Source organism: Grammomys surdaster, unplaced genomic scaffold (assembly GCF_004785775.1).
Source record: "Grammomys surdaster isolate TR1022 unplaced genomic scaffold, NIH_TR_1.0 124938, whole genome shotgun sequence".
In the NCBI taxonomy this organism is placed as follows: domain Eukaryota; kingdom Metazoa; phylum Chordata; class Mammalia; order Rodentia; family Muridae; genus Grammomys; species Grammomys surdaster.
Window position 1 is genome coordinate 151,684 of NW_021619867.1, and position 22,947 is coordinate 174,630.

At 43.0% G+C, this 22,947-nt stretch overlaps 1 protein-coding gene and 1 long non-coding RNA gene across 2 annotated transcripts in view; one reads left to right on the top strand and one right to left on the bottom strand.

Moving 5' to 3' along the window:
- The window catches only part of LOC114636814, a 16,050-nt gene extending 10,748 nt beyond the window's left edge, over positions 1–5,302 (top strand). Inside the window, exon 4 of the long non-coding RNA XR_003713695.1 lies at positions 4,702–5,302. This is a non-coding gene — a long non-coding RNA (uncharacterized LOC114636814). The remainder of the gene's footprint in view (positions 1–4,701) is intronic.
- A 4,066-nt stretch (positions 5,303–9,368) lies between these two features.
- Positions 9,369–15,127, bottom strand: S100a11 (S100 calcium binding protein A11). The gene is made up of 3 exons (XM_028784920.1): positions 15,076–15,127; positions 10,819–10,965; positions 9,369–9,667 (listed from the first exon to the last, which is right to left on the bottom strand). Exons 2-3 carry the CDS (start codon positions 10,957–10,959, stop codon positions 9,512–9,514), a joined length of 297 nt encoding a protein of 98 aa, XP_028640753.1. The 5' UTR covers positions 10,960–10,965; positions 15,076–15,127; the 3' UTR covers positions 9,369–9,511.
- Between the last annotated feature and the right edge of the window lie 7,820 nt (positions 15,128–22,947).

Sequence of the window (22,947 nt, forward strand, 5' to 3'; positions counted from 1 at the left end):
GGAGGGAGGGAGGGAGGGCGAGCACAAAAGATTGAGAAGAGTAACAAGCTTTTATTTAGGAAAATTTTTAAGATATCAAAACATCAAGAGGAAAAAGGGGTCTTCAGAGATAATTATCTGTATTTTTAAAAATACGCTTGGTAAAATTATACTTGTCTATCTACTAGTGTAATGCTCAAAATTAACTTGTAAGCCCCACCGGCCCAAGTACCAGATAATTTCCTGGAATGCTGGGAGTTGTAGTTCTTGGAAAATAACAAAGCCTCATGGGAAAGTATGATGGCCTGTAGGTTTGTCCTTATATACCCTAGTAACACATGGCTCAGGTCTATTCTGAGCTGGGAAATTCCTGGAAACAGTCCTGACCAAAGTCCATCTCTTGGTCAGTATTTAATATTTAATATTTAATATAACTTACTTTAAATTTGGCCCAAAATGGTAGACTTGGTTTTTCTCCAGTGAACCTCAGGATTAACACTAGATCTGGTTTCTCCAAACAGAGTTCATAGACAGGCAGCAGAGCATTCACAACTGTGTCACAGTTGACAGAAATGCAGTATCTCAGGCCTCACCTAGACTTAAGAGATCTGAAAGGACCAAAACAGTGTGTCAGTGAGCTCTGATGTGTTTCTCAAACTGTCATGCTGAAAGAATTTAGAGCAGAGGCATTGCTGTCTGATGGGTTAGGGGAAGGGCTCTTAAAGGAAACAAAGAAAAAGACAAAAGACAAAATCAAGGCAACATAGTAGAAAATGTGGAATTACTGAAAACAGAGGACAAGAAAAAAGAGATTATTGATTAAGATCAGGTTAACCTGAATCACATTAACTTGACCTTGTACCTTATTTTACTTCGAGACCTGGGGAAAGTCCTAAATTCTGGTGCCTCTGCTTCCCCATTTGAAAGCAGGTATTAGTGGTGGAGTTTTTAGGGTTTTTAAGAGGAGTAACAGAAAATGTTGCCGGGCAGTGGTGGCGGTGCACGCCTTTAATCCCAGCACTTGGGAGGCAGAGGCAGGCGGATTTCTGAGTTCGAGGCCAGCCTGGTCTACAGAGTGAGTTCCAGGACAGCCGAGGCTATACAGAGAAACCCTGTCTCGAAAAACCAGAAAAACCAAGAATAAATAAATAAATAAATAAATAAATAAATAAATAAATGTATAGAGTTCCTCAGTGGCACTATGAATGATCAGGAAGTTATTAGCTATGATGTTATCACCATTAATATCAACAGGAAACATGCAATAGAGTCCTGTGAGCCAGATTGCACCTTTAAATTTTTGTAGGAATCTTTATGATTAAAATAAAAGGAGACAGGAGATTTAAAAATAACTGGTCAGGGGACTGGGGAGATACACTCTTCCAGAGCAATGTGCTTGATTCTCAGAACCCACATGATGGCTTATAGATGGCTAGAACATCTGTAATGCCAATTCTAGGGGATTGGATGCCCTCTTCCAGTGTGCATAGGTGCTAGCTACATGCACACAATGTGCAGGCATACATGCATATAATATGCAGACGTACATGTAGGCAAAATACCAATATACGTAAAGATAAAAATAATAAAAATTTGAAAAATAAAAACTTATCAATAAATTGTGTCTATTTCATCTCTGTTTTCCAGTTAAGGAAGGAAGAGGGGACTCAGAACTTGTCCACTTACTCTCTGGTTTTTTTTTTCTTAATAATCCTATGTTCGCTTCCTGTCAACTGGTTGCTTGCTCTTTCTCTTGACCTGTGGTTGACTTTATTTAATCCTGTTTACAACATCCAAGTGGAAAGCTCTTGGATTAAAGGTGTGTGCTAAGGTTGAGCCACTCCACAACTAAAAGCAGTTTTTCCCCAGTAAACAACAAAGTCTCGATATTCACAGTGTAATCAAATATCCTGCAAGAGCAGCATGTTGATGAGAAGGGGTGAGAGGCGGAGCTAGCACTGACCACCTTACAAACTCCTACCGTTCACACTCGGACTCTTCCTCAGCTGAGCATTCATCTGTTCATGGACTTGCAACATTCCTTTCTGTTTGTTTTTCTGCATTCCTACTAGAAACTATGGTGACTTCTAGATGATGTGTCACGACAGCACTGACGCTAAGCTGCTAGGTGATTGGCAGTGACTCTGAAACAGAGACATTGCTCATCTTTGGTTTCGTTCCCAACTGAGGAGGAGGTACAGGCTTCTTTCTTCCCCAGCTGGCCATGTGCCCAGGACGCTGAGGTCATTCAGATAGCCATTCCCAGCTAGTGCAGACTTGCCTCTCCCTCCCAACATTCCTTCTTGACTGTGACCATCTAGGAATGCCCTTAGTGGTTATAGGGAGAGGCTTATAAGATTAAGAAGAGTCAGAATCAAAGTATTCGTTATCATAGTTAGTACTCAGGTGTGGTTTGCACATCATCTCTCTCACCAAGTTACTAGACAATACGATAAGGTCTTTGTGAGGTGGGCAGGTATAATAAATCACAGGGGTCTTCCTAGGCTCAGTGGGGAGGTAAAAGTCTTTCCCTTATTACTGGTACTGAGCCATGAACTGGTGGTGGAACACTCAGTTCAGGAGCCTGTATCTATTTGCCTAATGATTTAATTTATAGCATCCTTATTTAGTTCCTTTTTTCTTCATACGTTTGTGTTTTTATATTCTATACATTTGGGGTTTTTGTTGCTGTACTGATTTGAGCTTATTTGAGCTTTTGATCATATATATGCTAAAAACCTTTCAGATTGGTCTCTTGGTCTGGTAGGCATATCCTATTTGGTAGATTGGCAAGGAGGTATTGAAGTTTATAGAGTTCACATCTGTGCACAACTGCTGCCTTTTTCTCCTTCAAGCACCTACCTAACATAATGGGGCATTCTTTATCTTCCCAACTTCATTCTAGATAGAAGTCCCACCATCACCATCTACATCTTAACCATGACTATATATCTTTGCTTGAACTTGGTGTGATTGTTTCTTGGATATGACATCAAAAGAATAAAATAAAAATATTAAATCTATTAGACTCCATCAATAGTAAACACTTCTGTGCATCAAAGAACACTATTTGGCTAGGTATGGTAGTACACTTCTCATTCCAGCACTAGGGAGAATGAGGCAGATGGACCATACATTCAAGACCAACCTAATCTACACTATTTCAAAACAACAACAACAAATTCTCTTGCTGTTGTAAGAATAGAGTACTAGGGGTCTAGGCACAGAGCAAGACTTCATAGATCCTTTTAAGAAAATTGCAGACAAGCATGGGGGAAATTGTCAGTTTCAATTAGGTCAAGTTTAAGAGAAAAGAGGTATAGGAGACAATCCTGCCAACCACAGATATGACTCAGCAAGCAAAGTGGAAAGAAATATCCTAAAATCCTAGACTAGAGATTCCCTACCCCATCATCTCCAATGAACTTAAGCCTTGAACTTCATTGTGAACACAGTAAAACATACCCTCTGGCCAAAAGAGAAGAAGAGGAAGAGGAGGAAGAAGAGGAGAAGGAGTGAAAAGGCAACCCAACAAAATTGGGGAAACTACTTGCAAATCATGTATTTTAAAACTCTAATATCCTAGTATGCAAATTAACACTTAAAACTCTTTTTTTGATGCTGGCAAGGACTTTGGGTGTATATTTCTCAATTATAACAAAAATTTAATTTAAAAAGGGAATAAAATAGATATTGGAGTCATAGATCAATGTTAAATCTCTTTCATAGCACATGTGAGGTCCTAAGTTCATCCTTTGAACCCAAAGAAAAGAAAGGACTCAAAAAGACATTTTTCAAAGAAGGCATGCAAACAAGCAGTAAGCATGTAAAGATGTTCACATCTTAAACACCAGGGAACGGCAGACTAAAATCACAACGAAGTAATGTTTATTATTTGAAAACAAAAAGAAGCACAGAAGTTGGTGAGGATATGGAAAATTGTAACACTGTACATTGTTGGTTGTAGTGTCTAACAGTGTAGACAAAGAAAGATGGTATGTATACCAGTTGCTTTTTGTTGCTATGATAAAATACCACGAATAAAAGCAACTTATAGACAGAAGCATTGATTTTGGCTTATGGTTCCAGAAAGTAAGAGTCCATCATAGCTGGGAGGCATGGCAGCAGGAGCAGAAAGCTGAGTGAGACATTACATCTCGATAGTGAAAGACTTCCTCCAGCAAGACTGCATTTTTTCAGTTCTATAACCTTTCAAACATTGCCACCAACAGAGAACCAAATACAACACAGGACTATGAAGTATACTTTTCATTTAAATTACCATACACTAATCCATGATCCTAATAGGATCATGCCCTTATCATAATGAAAATTGCATTTGAATCAAATTTCCAAGTCTCCATATTTAGTAATTATAACTAATTTTTTGGTTTTTGTTTTTAAATAACCCTTTTGAGTTTAAGGTAATTTCTTAACTGTGACCTCCTGTAAAATCAAAAATCAAATTGTATACTTCCAACATATAATGGCACATAATATATTTTCCTATTCAGAAAGGGAGGGAAAGAGGCATAGTAGGGGAATACTGGACCAAAGTAAGACTAAAACTCACTAGAGCAAGCACCAAATCCTGTAGCTCTTTGTCTGGGACTTTAGTTTCAAAGGGCTTATATTGCTGCACCCTGCAGCTTTGCTGCCTGTAATCTCTCTTGACCTTATTCTACTCTCTGCATATAGCTCTCCTTGTTGGATGTCTTACAGCTCTGACATCTTGGAATCTCCACTTCAACCAAGGCTTCACTTTTACAACCTCACCACAATGGCCTTTAATGGCCTCACATGGACTCCAACCCTGCCACACACTGCTGGCCTCAGTGGCTCTCTGAAACCATGGAAGAAGATTCATGACCTCTTCACTCTTATATCTTTCATGTCTTCAAAGCCAGCATCACATGGGTGAGCAAGTATGGCTGCCAACTTAGCATGGACCATCACTTCCTCTGACTACATTAAATGCACCAGCTTTTATGTTTTAGCAACCCCCTTTGAAAATCTCAGCTGGGTGAAGTCTTACCCTGAGGCCACACTCTTCCCAATGTTCCAAGAAGAACTAGTGGCCTCTCCTTAATAATTACAGCCTCTTTCAGCACATGCCTTGGCTATGTTCAGTTTCTTAGCACTCCGTTTCTCTCCAAACTGTGTATTTTATATTTCTTTTTGTCCCACCTGCTCTTTTTCATTATATAACTATATGAGTTATCAGTAATAACTATGCCTCAGACTCAATGTTTTGCTGTCTTGAAGTTTTCTCCATTGGAGTCGGGGTTCAAGGCCCATGCCCAGCCAAGAACCAAGATATCCTTCCACGGCCCAACAAGCAAGTACAAAGGACTTTAAAAGATTGAGATCAGTGACAAATATACTTTTAAAAGAAATTTTTTAACTGTGTGAATGTGTACCCATTTCAACTGAATTGGTGTGGAGGTCAGAGGGCAACTTGCAGGAGTCAATTCTCTCCTTCTACCATGTGGGTCTTGGGAATTGAATTCAGGTGACTGAGCTTGACATGTCTACATTTTTAGACAGAGGGAGTAGAGAGATGGCTACATGTATCAGGGAAGAGTCAGCCATAAAGTAATGAAGGTGTAGAGAAGAAATAAGTTTGCTTGTGGGAAGAAAATGGCCACTTAGGCTGGGGCATAAGGTTTAATGATGAGGTTGGATAACAGAACACAGACACGGCAAGGAACAGCCAGTACTTGGAGGGAACTCTTTAAGTTCAACGTGTTGAAATTTAGTGGGCTGGAAGCAGCAAATAGGAAGCAAGAAAGGCAAGAAGAGGTAGTAAACCAAGAGGAGTGGACAGTACACAGCACTGCATGCCCAAAGCACTGAAGCCTCCCAAGGCCTTCAGATGGGCAGCAACCTGATGAAATGCTGCAGGAAGAGCAAAGGCAGTGCATGGACCAGCTGAGAAGCTATTGTCCTATCATGTGGGGCAGTGGGCTATGAGAAAGCCAGAAAGCTTGGTAGAAATCTTCGAAGCCCCGGAAACCTCGGCCTGGAAAGGGTCACAGGACGGGAGGTTGCTTCAGAATTCCCACGCTGATGGCCCTCTTAGCTTCCACTTCCCACAAAGAGACCCGTGACTCTTATCACGTAGGATAGCACCTCCATGCAAATAAGGCATCCTCAAACACCCAAGCCAAACCAATAGGGGCTACCTGTTCTTTCCCCGAAACTGTATATATATAATTCCAGAGCTCACATTAAACTACTACTGCTGTGTGGTACAAGGTCTCCTGCTGTCGGAGTGTTTTCGCGTTTCCTCTCCAGTCGCCAGTCGTGCACTTCAAAGGACAACGCTCTCCTCTCCCCTTAGTGGAAGAGCAAGCTGAACTAAAAGAGCTGATAACACTTTCTCGCTTTCGGGGGCTGGGACGGAGGTCCCGCTCCGGTTTTTGGGCGACCAGAGGCCGCTGTGGAGCGAGCCCTGCCCCGTCGGTTGCTGAAGGCCCTGGGCCGGCTCCGCTGGTTCCTTCCACGCCCCCGACCCCGGAGGCCGCTTGCCCACCCTTGCTGGCCCGGCCTGGAGCTGACGCCAGCCGCCGCCGCTGACCCCGGTATCCTGCAGCGATCCCTAGGCGCGAGCACCGCACCACACTATCAGACAAGAGGTGATGATGATCTGGGTCCAGAGTGGAATCAAGAAGTAATCTGGGAGAACCTTAATGGGTTGGGGATCTGATGGGGAAGCAAGGCATGAAGAAAAAGAGACTGAAGAGGATTTCAATCCCTTGAGTGGGGCCACTATGTGTCATTGGCTGAAATGAGGCCAGTGGAGAGGATGAACTGAAGTAAGACAGTAAGTTCGTGCCCAGGCATCTGGTTACTGCATGGGTGATGGTCAAGCATCTCCAGTCCCAATGTTATGTACAAACTGTTTTTCATCATCTCTGGTTGGTTAATAAAGAGCTGATAAGCCTACAACTGGACAGGAGAGGACAGCAGAGGAAGGACATCAGATCCCAGTGAGGGGTAGGTAGAGAGAGGGGCACAAAGAGAAGGTGTGGAGAGACCATGTGGACACACCAGGAGGATTCACCATAAGGTCATGATGAGAGAGCAGCTATAGAGAGAATCTCTTATAAGCATCACCTGTCAATAAAAAAGCTGAAGGCCAATGAGCTGAGGCAGGAAATAGGAAGTGGAACACTGGTAGAAAGATAGAGGATTCTGGGAAATGGTGAGAGAATAAAGGAAGACACTAGGAAGAAAAGTGGGAGAAAGCCATGGGGAGACAGATGTAAACCAGCAAGTAGATGAACTTGGGGAGACACTGTGGAGATGCAAAGAAACAAGCAGGCTGTGATGGAGGGAAGGTAACTAACCAAGTGGTAGGCAGAATAGTTTAAATGGGTTAAGTGAGTTATGAGCTAGCCAGGGAATGAGCCAAAGCTTACAGTTAAAACATTTAATAATAAATAAATAGACCCAGAGTCATCCAGCAGGAATGGAAAAGAAAAACTGATTTAAACATTATTTTAACAAGCAGTCAAGAGGACATACATGGAGCAGAGCAAGGCAAGGCAAGACTGAGATGTCAGTACTGGGACATTTGTCTGGGTATTAAAATAGCCTTAGAGGGTTAGAATAGCTTAGAATCTGCCCAGCATAGAGTACCAGCAGCTTGTTAATAAAAATACCAGTCTCTGTGTCTTTTATTTGGAAGCTATATGAGCTAAGTGAGTGTAGAAAGCCCCTGTAATTATTTGGGAGCAAAAGGGGGTGTTAAGAAACCCCCTGAAAAATACTCCTATTTATGTAAGGTACTATGAACAGGGTCCTACTGTTCAAGTTAACATTTGCTTAATTTGTGAATACACAAAGCAGAAGCTCTGGGTATTGTTTTATTTTTAGTTTATTTTTTTAAATTTATTTATTTTATTTATGAGTACACTGTAGTTGTCTTCAGATACACCAGAAGAGGGCATTCAATCTCATTACGGATGGTTGTGAGCCACCATGTGGTTGCTGGGATTTGAACTCAGGACCTCTGGAAGAGCAGTCAGTGCTCTTAACCGCTGAGCCATCTCTCCAGCCCCTGTGTATTGTTTTATATGAAGGAGGTCTAGGAGGCAGTTTTGAAGCACAAGTGTCAGAACCAGGTCAGGAGATGTAAGTGGTCACTGGTACCTAACCCAATGGCACACTCCAAACAGCACATTCCTGAACTCATCAGCTCCGTCAAAACAACCCCTCCCCCAGCATCTCTCTACTACTCTCTCTGTAGGTAGCAGGCACTCCAAAAGGTTGATTGTTGGAATCTTCAAGCAGGTTGATACCAACTGGTCTTAGTTCTTATCAGAAGGTGATGTCACTGGGCAAGTAACGATCTTCCATTTAGTTTCCTTGAGTCCCAAGGACTTAAAGGGAGCAACTGATTTCTTGTAGAATAGCCAACAGACCAGCATTACCTTAATATGCTTGGTACTTTTCCACCTCTTCACTGATGAAGACATGATGGGGTCATGTTAGGGTTTTGTTGTTAATGTTTTGTTTTGTGTTTTTTTTTTAAAAAAAAAAAACAACAGAGTGGACTTGACCTACAAAAGGAATATGGAGACCTTTACAGGTTTCAGACTCCCTCCCCTATTCATATGCTGCTAGCCAATTAAGAAGGTCCTTCAGAGGAAGCTATACTTATACACCTAAAAAACATGGTACTTGTTAGCCTGAAGCACTGACTTTCATTTTGGATCTTTACCCACCAAAACAACCTCATAAACAGTCTGGTCTGCTTTCTGCTTAACTTCTTGAGAAGGACAATATTCTTCTACAGCCTGCTTCTCTCTCCTCATTTTTCTCTAATGTGTTATCTCCTAGCTCCTCACCTTCCAGGCCTTCTCTATACTGCTTTGTCAGGGGGCTTAGAAACTGAAGACTTCATATCAGCTAAGGACAGTCACAGGTGAGGAAGTCCATACCAAACATGAAACACTGACAGCCCTTCCCCTTCCCAGCTCCCTCTCCTGAACTGCCCTCTTCATCCTGGAAATGCTTGCTCCTCTGTCTTTCATATATCAGCAGCACACTATCCAGCCACAGTGACATCTTCCTTCCTTCCTGGGACATCTGTCTTCATGGGGGAGAATCCTGTGTTCTAGTTCTCTTCCTCACTAGAAATCAAAGGCAGGACCTTGGCTTTCTGACTGTATCCTCAACCGGGCCTATAGACATTTAATCAGTGAATGGTGATGACAAATGGCCTCTGAGCAGCAACCTGAGAAATCTGAGCTGGTTCTGGTTCCTTATTCATTGGTCATGACTTTGTGCACACCCAAGTGGCATCTGCACTGTTTGCTAGGCAGCTTCTGCTACCAACTTCCTGTTCACACTCTCTTACACAAATCTACTGACTCTCAGTGTACATTTAAAAAAATGACATTGTTTTATTTCCTCTAGCAGGCATGGGCTGCAAGTTGTGGTTGGTGTGGTGGGCTCAGCACAGGTATGGATGGTGGGGGGTGGGGGTTGTGATGACTTGGTGGCTGGAAGGGAATAGAAAGGGTTAGATATTCTTCTGGGAAGCCTGGAGGAAGGATTCATGGCAGGCTACAGCTAAGCCACCAATAAGGTTGAGAAATTCTTGGAAATCTAGCTGCCCATCACAGTTGAGGTCCAGCTTCTTCATCATCCGGTCAAGGACACCCGGGTCCTTCTGGTTCTGCAAAAACAATGATGGGTCTTTATATTTCACTTTCTTCTGTGCTTCTGAATATGCTGCCACATTTTATTCTCAATGGAGCATAAAGTCCAGGAAAGGGGTTATTGATAGTGACCTGGTTTAGCAGCAGACCTGGACACAAACCCAGACTTTGCTCCTTGTCCTATGTTCTTTCTGTGATATTAAGGGTTATTCAACTATGGAAAAGTGTTGCATGCAACTCCCATAGAAGTGAGTGGTTTCAGGTAGAAAGCTCCAGGTCCTGCCTAAGAAGCTTCATTCTCCACTATCTCCAATACACACACACACACCTAACAGTAACTTTTATTTGCTTGATGTAACTGTTATTTTGAAGGCTTACTGCTTCAGCTTGCTAACTTAGGCCTAGTCCTGGAAGCTTCTAGCCTCCATACAATCTTATCTAGACCTAGAATGTTTTCAGCCTCTGAGATGTACTTCTCAATAAGCTCACCCTTTCTAGCTCTTTCTGAGCTCTACCTGGCTGGTCAACTCAACTGTCCTGGTTCAAACTTCTCTCCCAGTTGACTTATTCAACTTAGCTTTTCTCTCTGCTTCTGAATTGCTCTGCTTGGCCTCAAACTAAATCTAGAAATCTTTTCTGGCTCCTTCTCATTCTCTTGTTCTATCTTTACCTGTGTCTAGCTTGTTCTCTCGTGCAACTTGTTTCTGTACAACTATAGTAGTAAAACTGCCTCCTCCTCCCTCTGTGCTGCTCCACTTTCCTCGGCTCTACTGTCCTGCTCCCCATGAACTCTACTGTATTCCTGCACTGTACTCTCTTCTTGTACTGTCTGTCTCTCCCTTAAGTAGCTTCCCTTTCCTCTCTCTTCTCAAGGATTAAAGGTGTGTGCTAAGGGCTGAGCCACACCGTAACTAGAAGCAGGTTCAAATATCCTATAATACACACTCGCAGCCACTCTCTACATGTACAGTTAGATGAATTTAGAAAGTCATGTGCCGTACTTCAAGTGAGTAGGATGTTTGGTACAAGCATGTGACTGGTGGCATTAGTAATGAGAATATAGAACGTTATCCCATGGCCCAGAGTAAGGATCTTTCATACAAGGTCATTCTTCCAGGCTCCTGTTTAGTGCAGTAAGCAGTCAGGATATGAGGGCTGGGTCAGGTACCTTCGTGAAGGCGGCCAGCTCCGTTTTCATGAAGGAGAGGAACTCAGTTTTGGAGAGATAGCAGCTGTTTCCATCCTTCCCACTGTACTTTTGGAAAACAGCAATCAGGGATTCGATGCATCTCTCAGTCTCTGTAGGCATTTTTGCCTTTGAAGAATAAAAAAATACAGGGTTCAGGTTAAAAATATTTTGAGAATTACTTTACCTAATAAGCAGAGTTCACCCAGTTTTCTTGGGTTGAGTGTTAACAACATATACCTTTTCATTCTATTTTCTTGATTTAAATATACATGTATGTTTATATTTAACATGTTTTCTAGAGCCGGGCGGTGGTGGCGCACGCCTTTAATCCCAGCACTTGGGAGGCAGAGGCAGGCGGATTTCTGAGTTCAAGAGTTCGAGGTTAGCCTGGTCTACAGAGTGAGTTCCAGGACAGCCAGAGCTACACAGAGAAACCCTGTCTTGAAACCCCCCCCCAAAAAAAATGTTTTCTAGCATATAGAGTCATGTGGTATTTAGTTTTGAGCCACTTACATGTAATGTAAATATTGGTCTAATCGCTGTATACTATTTTTCTATATTTTTCTTTGCTCCTACTGCATTCTTTTCTTATTTTGAACTATAATTCAAGCTTTATTTTCTTTATTCTAATATAATATTTCTGAGAATTAAGAAGGCTAGAGAATAGAGTGTGCCAGAGGATCACAGTGCCTCTGTGGTTGAAGCAGTTTCTTAAAGTCTTGTTCATTTATCAGGGACCAGAGAGGTGAATAGAAAATTACATTCTGTGAGCTTTTTTTCATAGCTCCAGTGCATGCAGTAAGGTATTCCACATGAACCCCGAGAGCTTAAAAACTAGATGACTCAGACAAGGGAGAACTTTCTGATATTCTTAGACAGTGTGAGAAAATATATGAACAACCTGTACATATGAATATAGGAATCTGCACACACATATTCTGAACTTCGGAGGGAGATTACAGTGATCTATTCCCCAAGAGCATGGAGAGGCTACTGTGACGAATGAGATGCCATTAAAATTATACTCATGAATTCCTCTACAGAAAATGGACAGCACATCTGTAATCGTGCACTGGGAGTGAGGGGAGGACATTTTAGATGTTCAAAAGTGTATTCAGCAAGATGTGGAAGTGCATATACCCTTGGAGGATCAAGAGTTTGGGTTAACCTGGGCTATGTAGTGAAACTGTAAGGGTAAAAATTAAAACAGCTCAGCAGAGACCACAAACAACTTGGCAAAGAGCTTACTGAGAGTAGCCATAATAAAAATATCAAGCCCCTCTAGGGATGTGGTGACCAGAAATGTAGAAACAACCAAAGACATATCTTGACCAGTCTAAACATGCCCAAGTGAGTAATGGGCCACCTGGTGTTTATCCTAGAAGGTCTGAGGCTTCATGGTCAAAAATAGTGGGCCATCCAACCTGTCAAAATGATTGCTTACGCAAAGTGCTGATGTTTGAAATATCCAATCATATGTAATCGTGCCAGAATTTCCCACTTTTCCCTTCCCCCTTGTCCCTCCCCCTATAAAAGTTCTAAACTTCCTGGGGTCTTGATCGAAATTCTCTCCCCTGCGTGGGATGAGTTTCGATCCAAGGGCCCTTGTTAGTAAACTGCCTTTTGCCATTGCATCAAGTCAGTCTCTCGTGTCTCCTTGGGTGCGCGCTAATTGGGACTTGAGATGGGGTCCTCTTCCTGGGTCCTTACAAAACTATAGATGTACTGTGTGTGTGTAAAGCAGACATCTAGACGGCATTAATTTTACTTGTGTAGAACTAAGGTATGAGACGGCAACTAGCAGGGTATCGACACCCCTAGACTCTCGGCTACCAGGTTCCTTTCTACAGACTTCTGCCTGTGTTTCATCCAAGAGCCATTCATTTCCAAAGGAATGGTGGCTGGAATTTCTTAATACAGAGTTAAACCAAAGCTGTGGTTGCACCAGGAAGAGCATTATTCAAGTTCTGTGCCAGACTCTGCTTTTCTCACAGCAGAATTTCTAAAGGAAATTCTACTGAGTTGAGTCATTCCAGTTGAGATCTGAGGCCAGAAGCCAGAGCTGTAGTGCTCCCCCTGGTGGGTAGAAGTGCAACTGCAGGATTTCCGAGACCCTGCCAACCACACCCTGAAACTTTCTCGCATGTTGTTAACTATGATTTGTATGCGTGTTAACAAATGGAACTTAGTATTTAGTTTTTGACTGCTCTCTAGGACAGACTTCTTGGGTAGGGAAGTTGGAAGCTTTCGGGCTGTGCAATAGTACATGCTAAAGATGACAAAAGTTGGGAGCCTCACCACCTCTGGTCTCGCTTCCTAACACCTAACTTTAGGCAGCTTATTATCAAAATTGCACTGCTGTGTCTCATTGCACCTAGGAATGTCCAGAGTACCTGAACCTTCTTCTGGAGAGAAATTCTTTCTAAAGAGTCACAATGTTGGAGATTTAGTCTCCCTGAAAGGGAGCGTTTACTGAAGGAAAGAAAAGTGTTGGTAAATTCAGGGCAAAACAAAAAACAAACAAACAAACAAACAAACAAAAAACAAAACAAAAAACCCAAATGCCACAGCCTAGAAACAAGTGCTTACACAACATGATCCTCCTATCAGAACTGAAATCTCTAATAATCCACCATATTATTAGTGTGTCACATGATAGCAGGAGAGTTGGTGTGGAGGGCACACTAGCCTGGGGAGAAGGTTCCAGGCTGAGGAGCCCATCTTCATGACTGTTTTCCACACCTACAGATGCTTCCTTCCTCTTTCCCTTAGAATAGAGTGCTGGGATGGGAAGGTTTTGCCCATGTGGGGCAGTGGCTGAAAGAGAGGGCATTGGTCACACCACTGCCCTTTAGCATGATGGGAACAGTCACAGCAAGGGAAAAAAATCCCTGTGAAAGGACAGAGGGAGATCCTTTTTAAACACACCCTACACATCCAGCGTTCCAGGGAAGAATCCCTTGACAGAATGACGTGAAAAGGAGGTAACTACACCAACTATTTCTTTCTCAATCAGCACCAAAACTCTTCCTCAGAGCATTCAGGGTCTCATCCATCTCCCTCCACCTTACAACCTGTTGGTGCTGGGCTCTTAGGTACCCTGTGTAATGAAAAGCGGAAGGAAAGAATAAGTAGGGCGTGATGAAAGACTGACTCGCCAAAGCAGGGGTCCGCACGCTTTTTGTTGCTGTTGTTTGTAATAAAGGGACAGCTGTGGATATTTTTAGCTCTTTATGCTCTAAAGGATCGTGTCATTCTTTTGCCATAGCCAGACAACAAGGGTGCCGATACATAAAGTAAAAGGGTGTGGCAATGCCTGTAAACTTTATACATTAGATTTTCATGTCATTTTCATGGGATCATTTTCTTTTGACTGTCTTCCAACCATTTAAAAACATAAAATCTATGAGTAGTTTGGGACTAGGGCAGACACCCACTTGGGCCTCTCTCCAAAGTTTGCTGATCCGCTTTGAAGAGACAAAGGAAGGGGTAGACTTGGGGAGGTGAATTAGTAGAAATGTCATTTAAAAAAAAACCGAGGGGGACAGAAGCAGCAGGTAGGAGACAGGCAGATGATGTAGGGAGTGGCTAAAAAAGATGGCGGGGAGTGGGGTAAGGGGGAGAGGAAAGCTGGCTGGGAGGGACTGGCCTCCTCCCACATTCCTGTCTGTGGTTTCAATGACTGCAACAGACCCCACTTTCTCTGTCCCTCTGTGTGTCTTGGCTGTTTGCCGGCAGCTCCCCAGAATTCAGGAAGGCTACGTTCTGAACTGCTTCCTCTCTGGTCTTCACGAACGCCTAGCGACGCTGCCCCAAATTCTCACCGAGTCTGCAGCTCTCTGGCGGGTTTCCCGGCCTTCTCTGAGTTGACAGCTTCCTGCCAAGGTCCCCGTTGCCGGCTGGGTTCAGGGACGCACGGCCCGGGGACTCTAGCGGCCGCACCCAGCCCCGGCACCGGCCAGTCAGGCAGCCGCACCCAGCCCTAGACCATATCTTTCCTGGGAAAACAAAAGATCCCCGTTTCTTCCCCCAGGCTGTCATTAGGGTGTAATTTTAGGGCTTCGTCGTGCCCTCCACTCGTCTCTAATTGCCTCCCACACTGTTTCATCTTCCCGATTCATTTTCTGCCACGTCCACATGTTAGTCCAAGATACACCCAGCCAAGAGCATGTGTAGTCCTTTGTTGTTTTCATTAAAAAAGAAAAAAAATCTAAGAAGTTCAAAAGTTATGCTTACCAAGTTGAGGAGCGAGATCCGGCTGCGACTGAGGCTGGTGGTGGCTGGGACAGGAGTGGCTCCCGGTCCGGGTCCCGCCCCTCAGCCTGACTCAGGCCGCGCCTGCCCCCGCCCCAACGCAGGTCTCGGCCTGTCCTCACGTCGGAGCTCTAGACTCGGGCTGGGCTCTCCGTTTGTAGTCCCTGGGACTCAACAGGTCTCTCTGTCCCTCTTTCCTGGGAATCTCAACATTTTTGGCTTTGGGGGAAGTCGGCCCATGCCCCTAGCTCTTTTCCGTGCATGTGTCCGTTTGCAGTTCAGGTTAGATAAGCAGAAAGGTCCCTTTAAAAAGAATGTGGGTCATGCTCATCAAGAAGGTCCCTAGGAGCCGGAACTCTCCTGCTACACTGAAGATATTTAATAAACAGTGGTGATTTTTAAATTTTTCTGACACATGGTATTCCCATGTAGCTGAAGCTAACTTTGACTCTCTATGTAGCACAGGCTAGCCTCAAACTTAGGACCCTCCTACCCCGGCATCCCAAGAGCTGGATTATAGGTGTGCACTACCTGGCCTACCTAACAGCAGTGATTATTGCCAACAGAATATTGGTGATTATTGTCTAGGGATAATTTTCACCCTGCTCTCAAGTTTTAAAATGACAGACAGTTAAGAAAACTATTGCAGAATAAAGTTAGGAATTGTATGAAGCACTTCACTTACAAATTCTAATCCTAGGTCCATAACATCAGTGCAGTACTTTTGGAAAGACCCCCTGGCCCTGAGCTTCCATTTCCTCATCTATAAACAAGCCATGCTACCTTTACTAGTTAGTGAAGGCCCGTAGAACGTCTATCACATAGAGTGATGCCCTTAAGCGGACCCCAAAACACTGCAGAGTAGATGTGAATAGGGCATTGTTTGAATGCTTCCTGGTTTCTGCTCACAGCTTTTGCTGCTGACTCCTGGGTGCATAAGACCAAATCCTCATCTCCAATTTCAACATTACTTCAGACTCACAGCTCACTTGATTAGGAACCCTTGAAGTCAGACATGGTGGCCCTTGCCTGTAATCTCAGCATGTCCAAGGCTGAGGCAGGCAGACTACTGCAAGGCTGAGGCCAGCCTGTGGGCTACAGAGTGAATTCCAGACCGGCTTGGGTTACAGAGTAGGATCTTGTGTCATAAGGAAACTAAAATCCAAACCAAATCAAACACATTTGTGTTTCCAACAATAATTCAAGAAATAATTAGACCCGTCCCATTTCCATTTCTGCAGACAATGTGACCATTACTCCATTTCCTTATTTGAAAACACTAGCATCATGGTTTTATTTTTAAAAAACGTCTTTCTTCCATGATTTTTTTTTAAGTCAAGGCCTTGGAACTTCAGTTTTACTGTTTTGAACCCACCTGTCCTTCTTCCTCTACATCTCTCATGGATCTAGTTTACGTCTCCACTTTTTCCATTGATTTCATAACTGGACCTTTGCCCTCCAATAAAAACACATTTAATCAATAAAAACACATTTTTCTGATGTGCAATTCTGATTAACTGCTTACTTCAGAACAAAACATCACACAATAAAAGAAACAAAGTGACTTACTAATACTTCTGTACCAAATCGAACCGCTGGGGACAGAGAGGCGGCTCAGAGGGTAAGGGTGCATCCTCCAAGCCCAATAACCTGAGCTTGGTCCCTGGAACCCAAATAGTGAAAAAAGAAAACCAATTTCTAAATGTTGGCCTTCGATCTCCACATGTGTGTTAAGGTGAGTGCCCCCCATAATTAATAACAAAATAAATAATTTTTAAAAAATCCAAATTCCCTAGTCTCTTTGTTTTCCAGAATAACCTGTTCAGACTTAATGAATAAACTAAAATGTCAACTTATTCCTTTGATTCCATCGGAGAACCTACTATGCGCCAAGCATTGTTCTGGGATCTGCAAATGCAAACACAAGTGTGAATATAGTCTACCCTCGAGGAGCTCCGTGAATAGACTTCACACAGATATGGGTGGGGCATTGTAGATAGGAATAGGATTATTTAAGATCTTAAAGTTATGTGTGAAGTTTTCTGCACAAGAGATTGCTTTCCCTAGAGGAAGAGCTATACCTTTCACCAGATTTTCAAGAAAAATCTATAATAAAATTATTAAAGACCCATTAATCTAAGTTACTTTATACCCTAATCATGGACATGCCCACATCATTTTAAAGGGGAAACACCTCACTTGCAGCCTCTGCTGAAGGGGCAGGCTCGGTGACCAAGGTTTGCATGATTTGACCTTGTGCCCATTGTCATAACTGATTGGACTCAAGGCCTACCAGTGCATAGGATGGCAGTAGTAAAGGCTTCGAGATAAGATGCCTTCGGGACACATTAGGCCTCTATTCCTGGAAGCTGGAATTAGAAACATATACAGAATTCATCAGTTAGAAGCATCGAGGCATAGAGAGAACTAGAAAGCCAGGGCAAATCGGAAATATGAACACGACACCAAGAGTAGATGGAAGCTTTGAGATTTAAAAAAAAAAAAAAAAAAAAAGGATGTGGCAGAGAGAACAAGTCAGCTGGGAACTGAAAATAGAGAAGGCTTAAGTGGTGCTGAATGATCCCAGAGCTCTGAACCAAGTAAAGGTGGAGTGTCCCAGGCTAGTGGGGTGGTTAACCTCATCTAGGGTTGCCTGAATAGTCACTGTCCAGAGCTGGCTGATGGGGCCCAGTGCTATGTTCAGACTAAGCTTTTGTGGAAAAAGGAAGTTTGGCAAGGTTGGCAAACAATGAGTCAATCAAAAGGACTAAGGTAGAGAGGTGTGTGTGTGTGTGTGTGTGTGTGTGTGTGTGTGTGTGTATGTACAGCTAAATCGGTAACAAGAAACAAGAATGAGGTAACGGTGAATGACAGGATGGATCAGGAAATAAATGTGGGAATTTCCATAGCCCAGGGTAATTCTCATATATATGAAACCTGATCACTGTGTGGACTGAGTGCATCCCTAAATGTGCATACAAGAGTGTGATAAATGTACTGATAGGATTATGACCAGCTACTACAGCATTGCTGGGCAGTGAGTAATCAGCTCTGGGGAGGAAGGGGAGTATCATAGACATTCAAAAATGGGTAAGAAGTTGCCAGTTGATAGACACCATGATGAAGTAAGGTGAGGGCAGGTCTCACAGGAAATTTTAGAGCTATAGACTATGATCCTTAGACTAGGATTCAATTCTCTGTGTTTGTGATATATTAGCTACACTGACTGATTTGCCTGCTCGCATCTATACAAACAGTGGCAGAAGAATTAAGAGTTACTCATGCAGAATGTTTAAAATTTTGATCAATGCATTTAGAGGAAGTCATTTGTGTTTTGTTTTTCATTTGTCTGTTTGTTTTGTTTTTGCTGAGACAGGGTTTCTCTCTGTAGCCTTGGCTGTCCTGGGATTCACTTCATAGACCAGGCTAGCCTTGAACTTGAAGATCTGCCTGCCTCTGCCTCCTGAGTGCTGGGATTAAAGGCGTGTGCCACCACTGCCTGGCCACATCCAGAGGAAGTTTTAATGAGTGGGGTGCAACGATGAAGAGGAGTGGAACCTGCCATGGTATCCGCCATGGTGTTGATGGTTCAGCAGTACTGTGCATGGTAGACATCCAGGGACGAGATGACGGTGAGCATAAAGCAGAAGCAGGTCACTAAATTCTGTGCCTGGATATTTGGATTTTAACCAAAGAAGACTTTTAAACAGGCTAGTGAGATAATCTTCTTTTACTCTTAGAGGTATAGAAAATGTACTAGAGAAGAGAAACTAGAGGCTAAAACCATTGTAGAACATTGTAATAACCAAAGGGAGACAGCTGCGGTAATGGAACAGGGAACCACCAAACACTGACAAGGCAGGTCAGCTGTGCTCTGTATGCTGGCTAGGCTTGGTTTGGTTTTGTTTGGTTTTGTTTTCAACTTGACACACAATGGAGTCATCTGAAAAGATGAAAACTTCAGGCGAGAAAATGTACTCATCAAACTGATCGATAGACAAGCCTGCAGGGTAATTTTCTTGATTGAGGATTGATGCAGAAGAACGCAGCCTACAGTGGCTGCTTCCATCACCAGGAAGGTGATGTTCCACCATCCATGGGTGTGTAAGAGTGTGAACTAAGAAAGCCAGGAGAAACAGGCCAGTAAAAAGAATTCCTTCAAGGGCTCTGCTTCAGTTTCTGCCTTCAGTTCCCGCCCTGAGTCCCCTTCATAATGGACTGTAAGCTAAAATGAATGATTTCCTCTAAGTTGCTATTGGTCATGATGTTTATCACAGCAATGGAAACCAAGCTAGGACACTTGGCTGTTGTTTGGATGTGTGTCAGACAGGAGGAATCGAGAGTTCTGCTGGGTATTCAGCTTGGTAACTGGGCATAGTGGTGGGACATTACAAAGTGTTTATCATTTGAGGATAGCTAGGATAAGATCACAGTCCCATACTGATACTCAGCTTCCATTTGAAGCTGAGACCAGCAGGACAACTCAGTGTTGGCAGACTTAGGCATGTCCCCATCCTACTCATTCTCTCATGGCTCCTGGCATCATCATTCTTGCTATATTTTATTGTCATCTTCGTGTAATTGTCTGCCTCTCTGGGCAAGGACAGAGATGCTGCCCTGATGACCAGTGTTTCCAACATTCAGCAGTTCTGAAAGGAAGGTCTCTGTGTGTGGAGAGCAGTCTAAGCACTGGGGTGATGGTGATTAGCAAGGCTAGAACACACTCTGTTCTAAAGGTCCACCTCCTAGCTTACTACAGGTGAATGAATAAACAGCAGCTAAGAAGCAAGTGGGGAAAGGTGTTCTGGCATAGAGGTAAGAAGAGAAATGATTGGGGAATAGAATGGAACCTTGCTGGTGTCATCAAAGGCACTGAAAGGGGGTCACAAGGTTAAAGAGTACACTGAGCTAGAGAGCAATACGAGATTATGTTTATCCACTGGATTTGGCAATTATATTGTTAGAGGCCTTGATGGAGCAGATGTAGTATGGTATAAGAAAGGCAGATGGCAGAGGACTGAGGAAAGATTGGCAAATGAAGAGTGAGGATGGAAAGTGTGGAGTGTTCATGTGTTCACTGAGGGTGAGAGGAGGGAGGAAAAAGCAGACACAGAGAATGAAGAACAACATGTGGATTTAAAAATTTAATAGGAAGGGCTGAAAAGATGGCTCACTGGTTAAAAGTGATCACTGAACTGCGTAGTGGTGGCACATGTCTTAAATCCTAGCACTTTAATCCCAGAGGTAGGCAGACCTCTGTGAGTTCGAGGCCAGCTTGGTCTTTCAGAGTGAGTTCCAGGACAGCTAGGGCTAAACAGAGAAATTCTGTCTTGAAAAGCCCTCCCCTCCAAAAAAGTGCAATTTATTATGACCAGAAAAAAAAATAATTGGTGAGTAATATCCTAGAGGAGTTGGGAGTAGCTGGGATTACTCCTTCAGGGTGGAGAAGAAGAGCTGGGTACCATAGGTGTGGAAGTGTCATCCAGAGGCATCTTCCAGCACCTGGAAGCAAAGATGGGGACCTCTGTGAGAAGACACTGAACACTGACACAGCGGGCATAGGTTCAGAATAGAAATAGAGGAGACTGGCCTCAGGTAAAACAAAGTGAAAGACCTAGAAAGGCTGAGTGGTGTAAAATCAAAGAGATGAAGCTATAATTCTGTGATGATTACAATCTGCATGGTCCCACGACTTTGTGGTTGAAGGGTGTTTTCCAGTAGTGGTTAGACGTCTAGCCACTGGATCCAAGATAGAAGTTTGCAGAAAGAATTTAGTTCGGAGTATACAGAAAAACAGGGTGTTGAAGATATGGAGGAGGTCAATAAGAAAAGAGTTCACTTGATGGGGCGCTGATTCAAAAGGAAGGGCAAGGGAGATAAGATGGGTAGGCAGGAAGTGTCAGTGAGATCAAAGCACAAGTAGAGAAAGAGTAGGGTTGGGGACATGCGAAGCTATTGATTGATCCAATCTCTCTGTTAGTTTACTATCTTGGAAGGCACCATCTTTACCCCTATGGTATCAATGCCACACTAAGTTCATTGTTCTATAGGTAGAGCCCTTGTTACAATTCAGGCATCTCTACGGGTGTTGGCTGGAATGAGCATGAAGGAGTCAAGAGCTGGGAGAGAGGGACTCAAGTGGGGAGTCTGCACAGATGTGAACCTGTGTGCAGCTACAGTGTCTGAGGGGCCTGGTATGTGCCATTCATAGTTAGGTGCTGAGGCTGTCAAAATGTCACCTGCCATTTTTACTCAGGTATTTATAATTTAATCAAACGGAATTCTTGGTTTTTGTCCAAATCTTCTGAATATCTCTGCCATTACTGGAGTTCCTCCCTTTTGGGCAGATCTGTGTTAGTTTCCTCCAGGAATATTCAACGGCTCCCTCAATCTCTCCCATTATGGATCTCTGTTCATCTGTATGTCCTTTCCTTTGTAACCCAAAATATTTTTTTTAAAAAAATTGGAAAAGGAATGTATAATATTCTGCTATATGCTTATAGAATTGATATTGATGCGTTAACTTGTCAACTGTCACTTGAGTTCCTTGAAACCATAGATCTGTTTTGCTCATCTTTGTGTTGTTCATAGTAACTTGTACATGGGAAGGTGGGATGATTTGTCCACGGGGTTGAATGGAATGTATGCTTTCAGTGTAGGATTTTGTCTAGTTTAATTCTGTACCACTTAGAATTCACAACAATGTTAAATAAATAACCCACTGCCCCAAAAATTGTTTGGTTCTTCTTGTTTTTTTTTTTTTAAGACTCTCAAGATACTTCAAAAGGTCTTAAATTTATGTTCCTTTATTCATCAAGTTGTTTAACAAGTATATATTGAATAGGTAGGACTCAGAGTATGAAAAATTTTGAAAAGTCATTGTTTCTGTCTTGAAGGATACTCAAGTGCAATCTGGTTAATACAACAAGGACAAACCCCTTTTAAGAAACTGTGTCAGCCGGGCAGTGGTGGCGCACGCCTTTAATCCCAGCACTTGGGAGGCAGAGGCAGGCGGATTTCTGAGTTCGAGGCCAGCCTGGTCTACAGAGTGAGTTCCAGGGTAACCAGGGCTACACAGAGAAACCCTGTCTTGAAAAACCAAAAAAAAAAAAGAAAAGAAAAGAAAAGAAAAAGAAACTGTGTCACAGGGTATAGTGACATATACCTTTGATCCCAGATTTGGTAGGCAGAAATGGGCAGATCGTCATGAGTTTGAGGCCAGCCTGGTCTACAAAGTGAGTCCTGGATAACCAGGGCTTGTTACACTAAAAAAAACCCTGTCTCAAAAACAAACAAACAAGCAAACAAACAAATGAAAAAAACCAATAACAAGGACAAAAAACAAACAATAAACCAAAGACAAACAAACAAACAAAAAACTGTGCCACCTGAATCAGGAGGAGCTGACCTAGTCTCTAGGGTGGGGCTCTCTCCTCAGCTAGAACTTTACCTCTTAAACATGAGAACGATATGGGGAGAACTGCTAAATCTCTCGCTTACTATATAGCTGCTTCCCAGCTCACTGAGGCCACATCCACAAAGCTGAGGAATGACTCTAGGTGTCTGATGTCACTATGGCATAAACGGATGAGCTACAAAAGGAAAGCAAAGGTCTAAGTGAGTTGCAGGTGTTCTCTAATTCTGAGCTTCAGGCTTTCATGTTTAAAATGGGGCTAGTAATTAAGGAGATAAACACACAAAGAGCTCTTTAAGTGGGGTAGTGTTATACAAATGTTAATTACTACTCATAAAATTGTTCTGTGGATTAAATAAAACTGTCCTTTGTAAACCACTTTGCAGGCTTAGGGTGTCATCACTGTTGGTCTTCTAGACTCTTCCGTCCTCTCATGTTCT

Coding starts and splice junctions, on each gene's coding strand:
- S100a11 (XM_028784920.1), bottom strand. CDS start 10,959: ATGCCTACAGAGACTGAGAGATGCATCGAATCCCTGATTGCTGTTTTC. Junction 9,668..10,818: donor AGCTGGCCGCCTTCACGAAG/GTACCTGACCCA, acceptor TTGTTTTTGCAG/AACCAGAAGGACCCGGGTGT.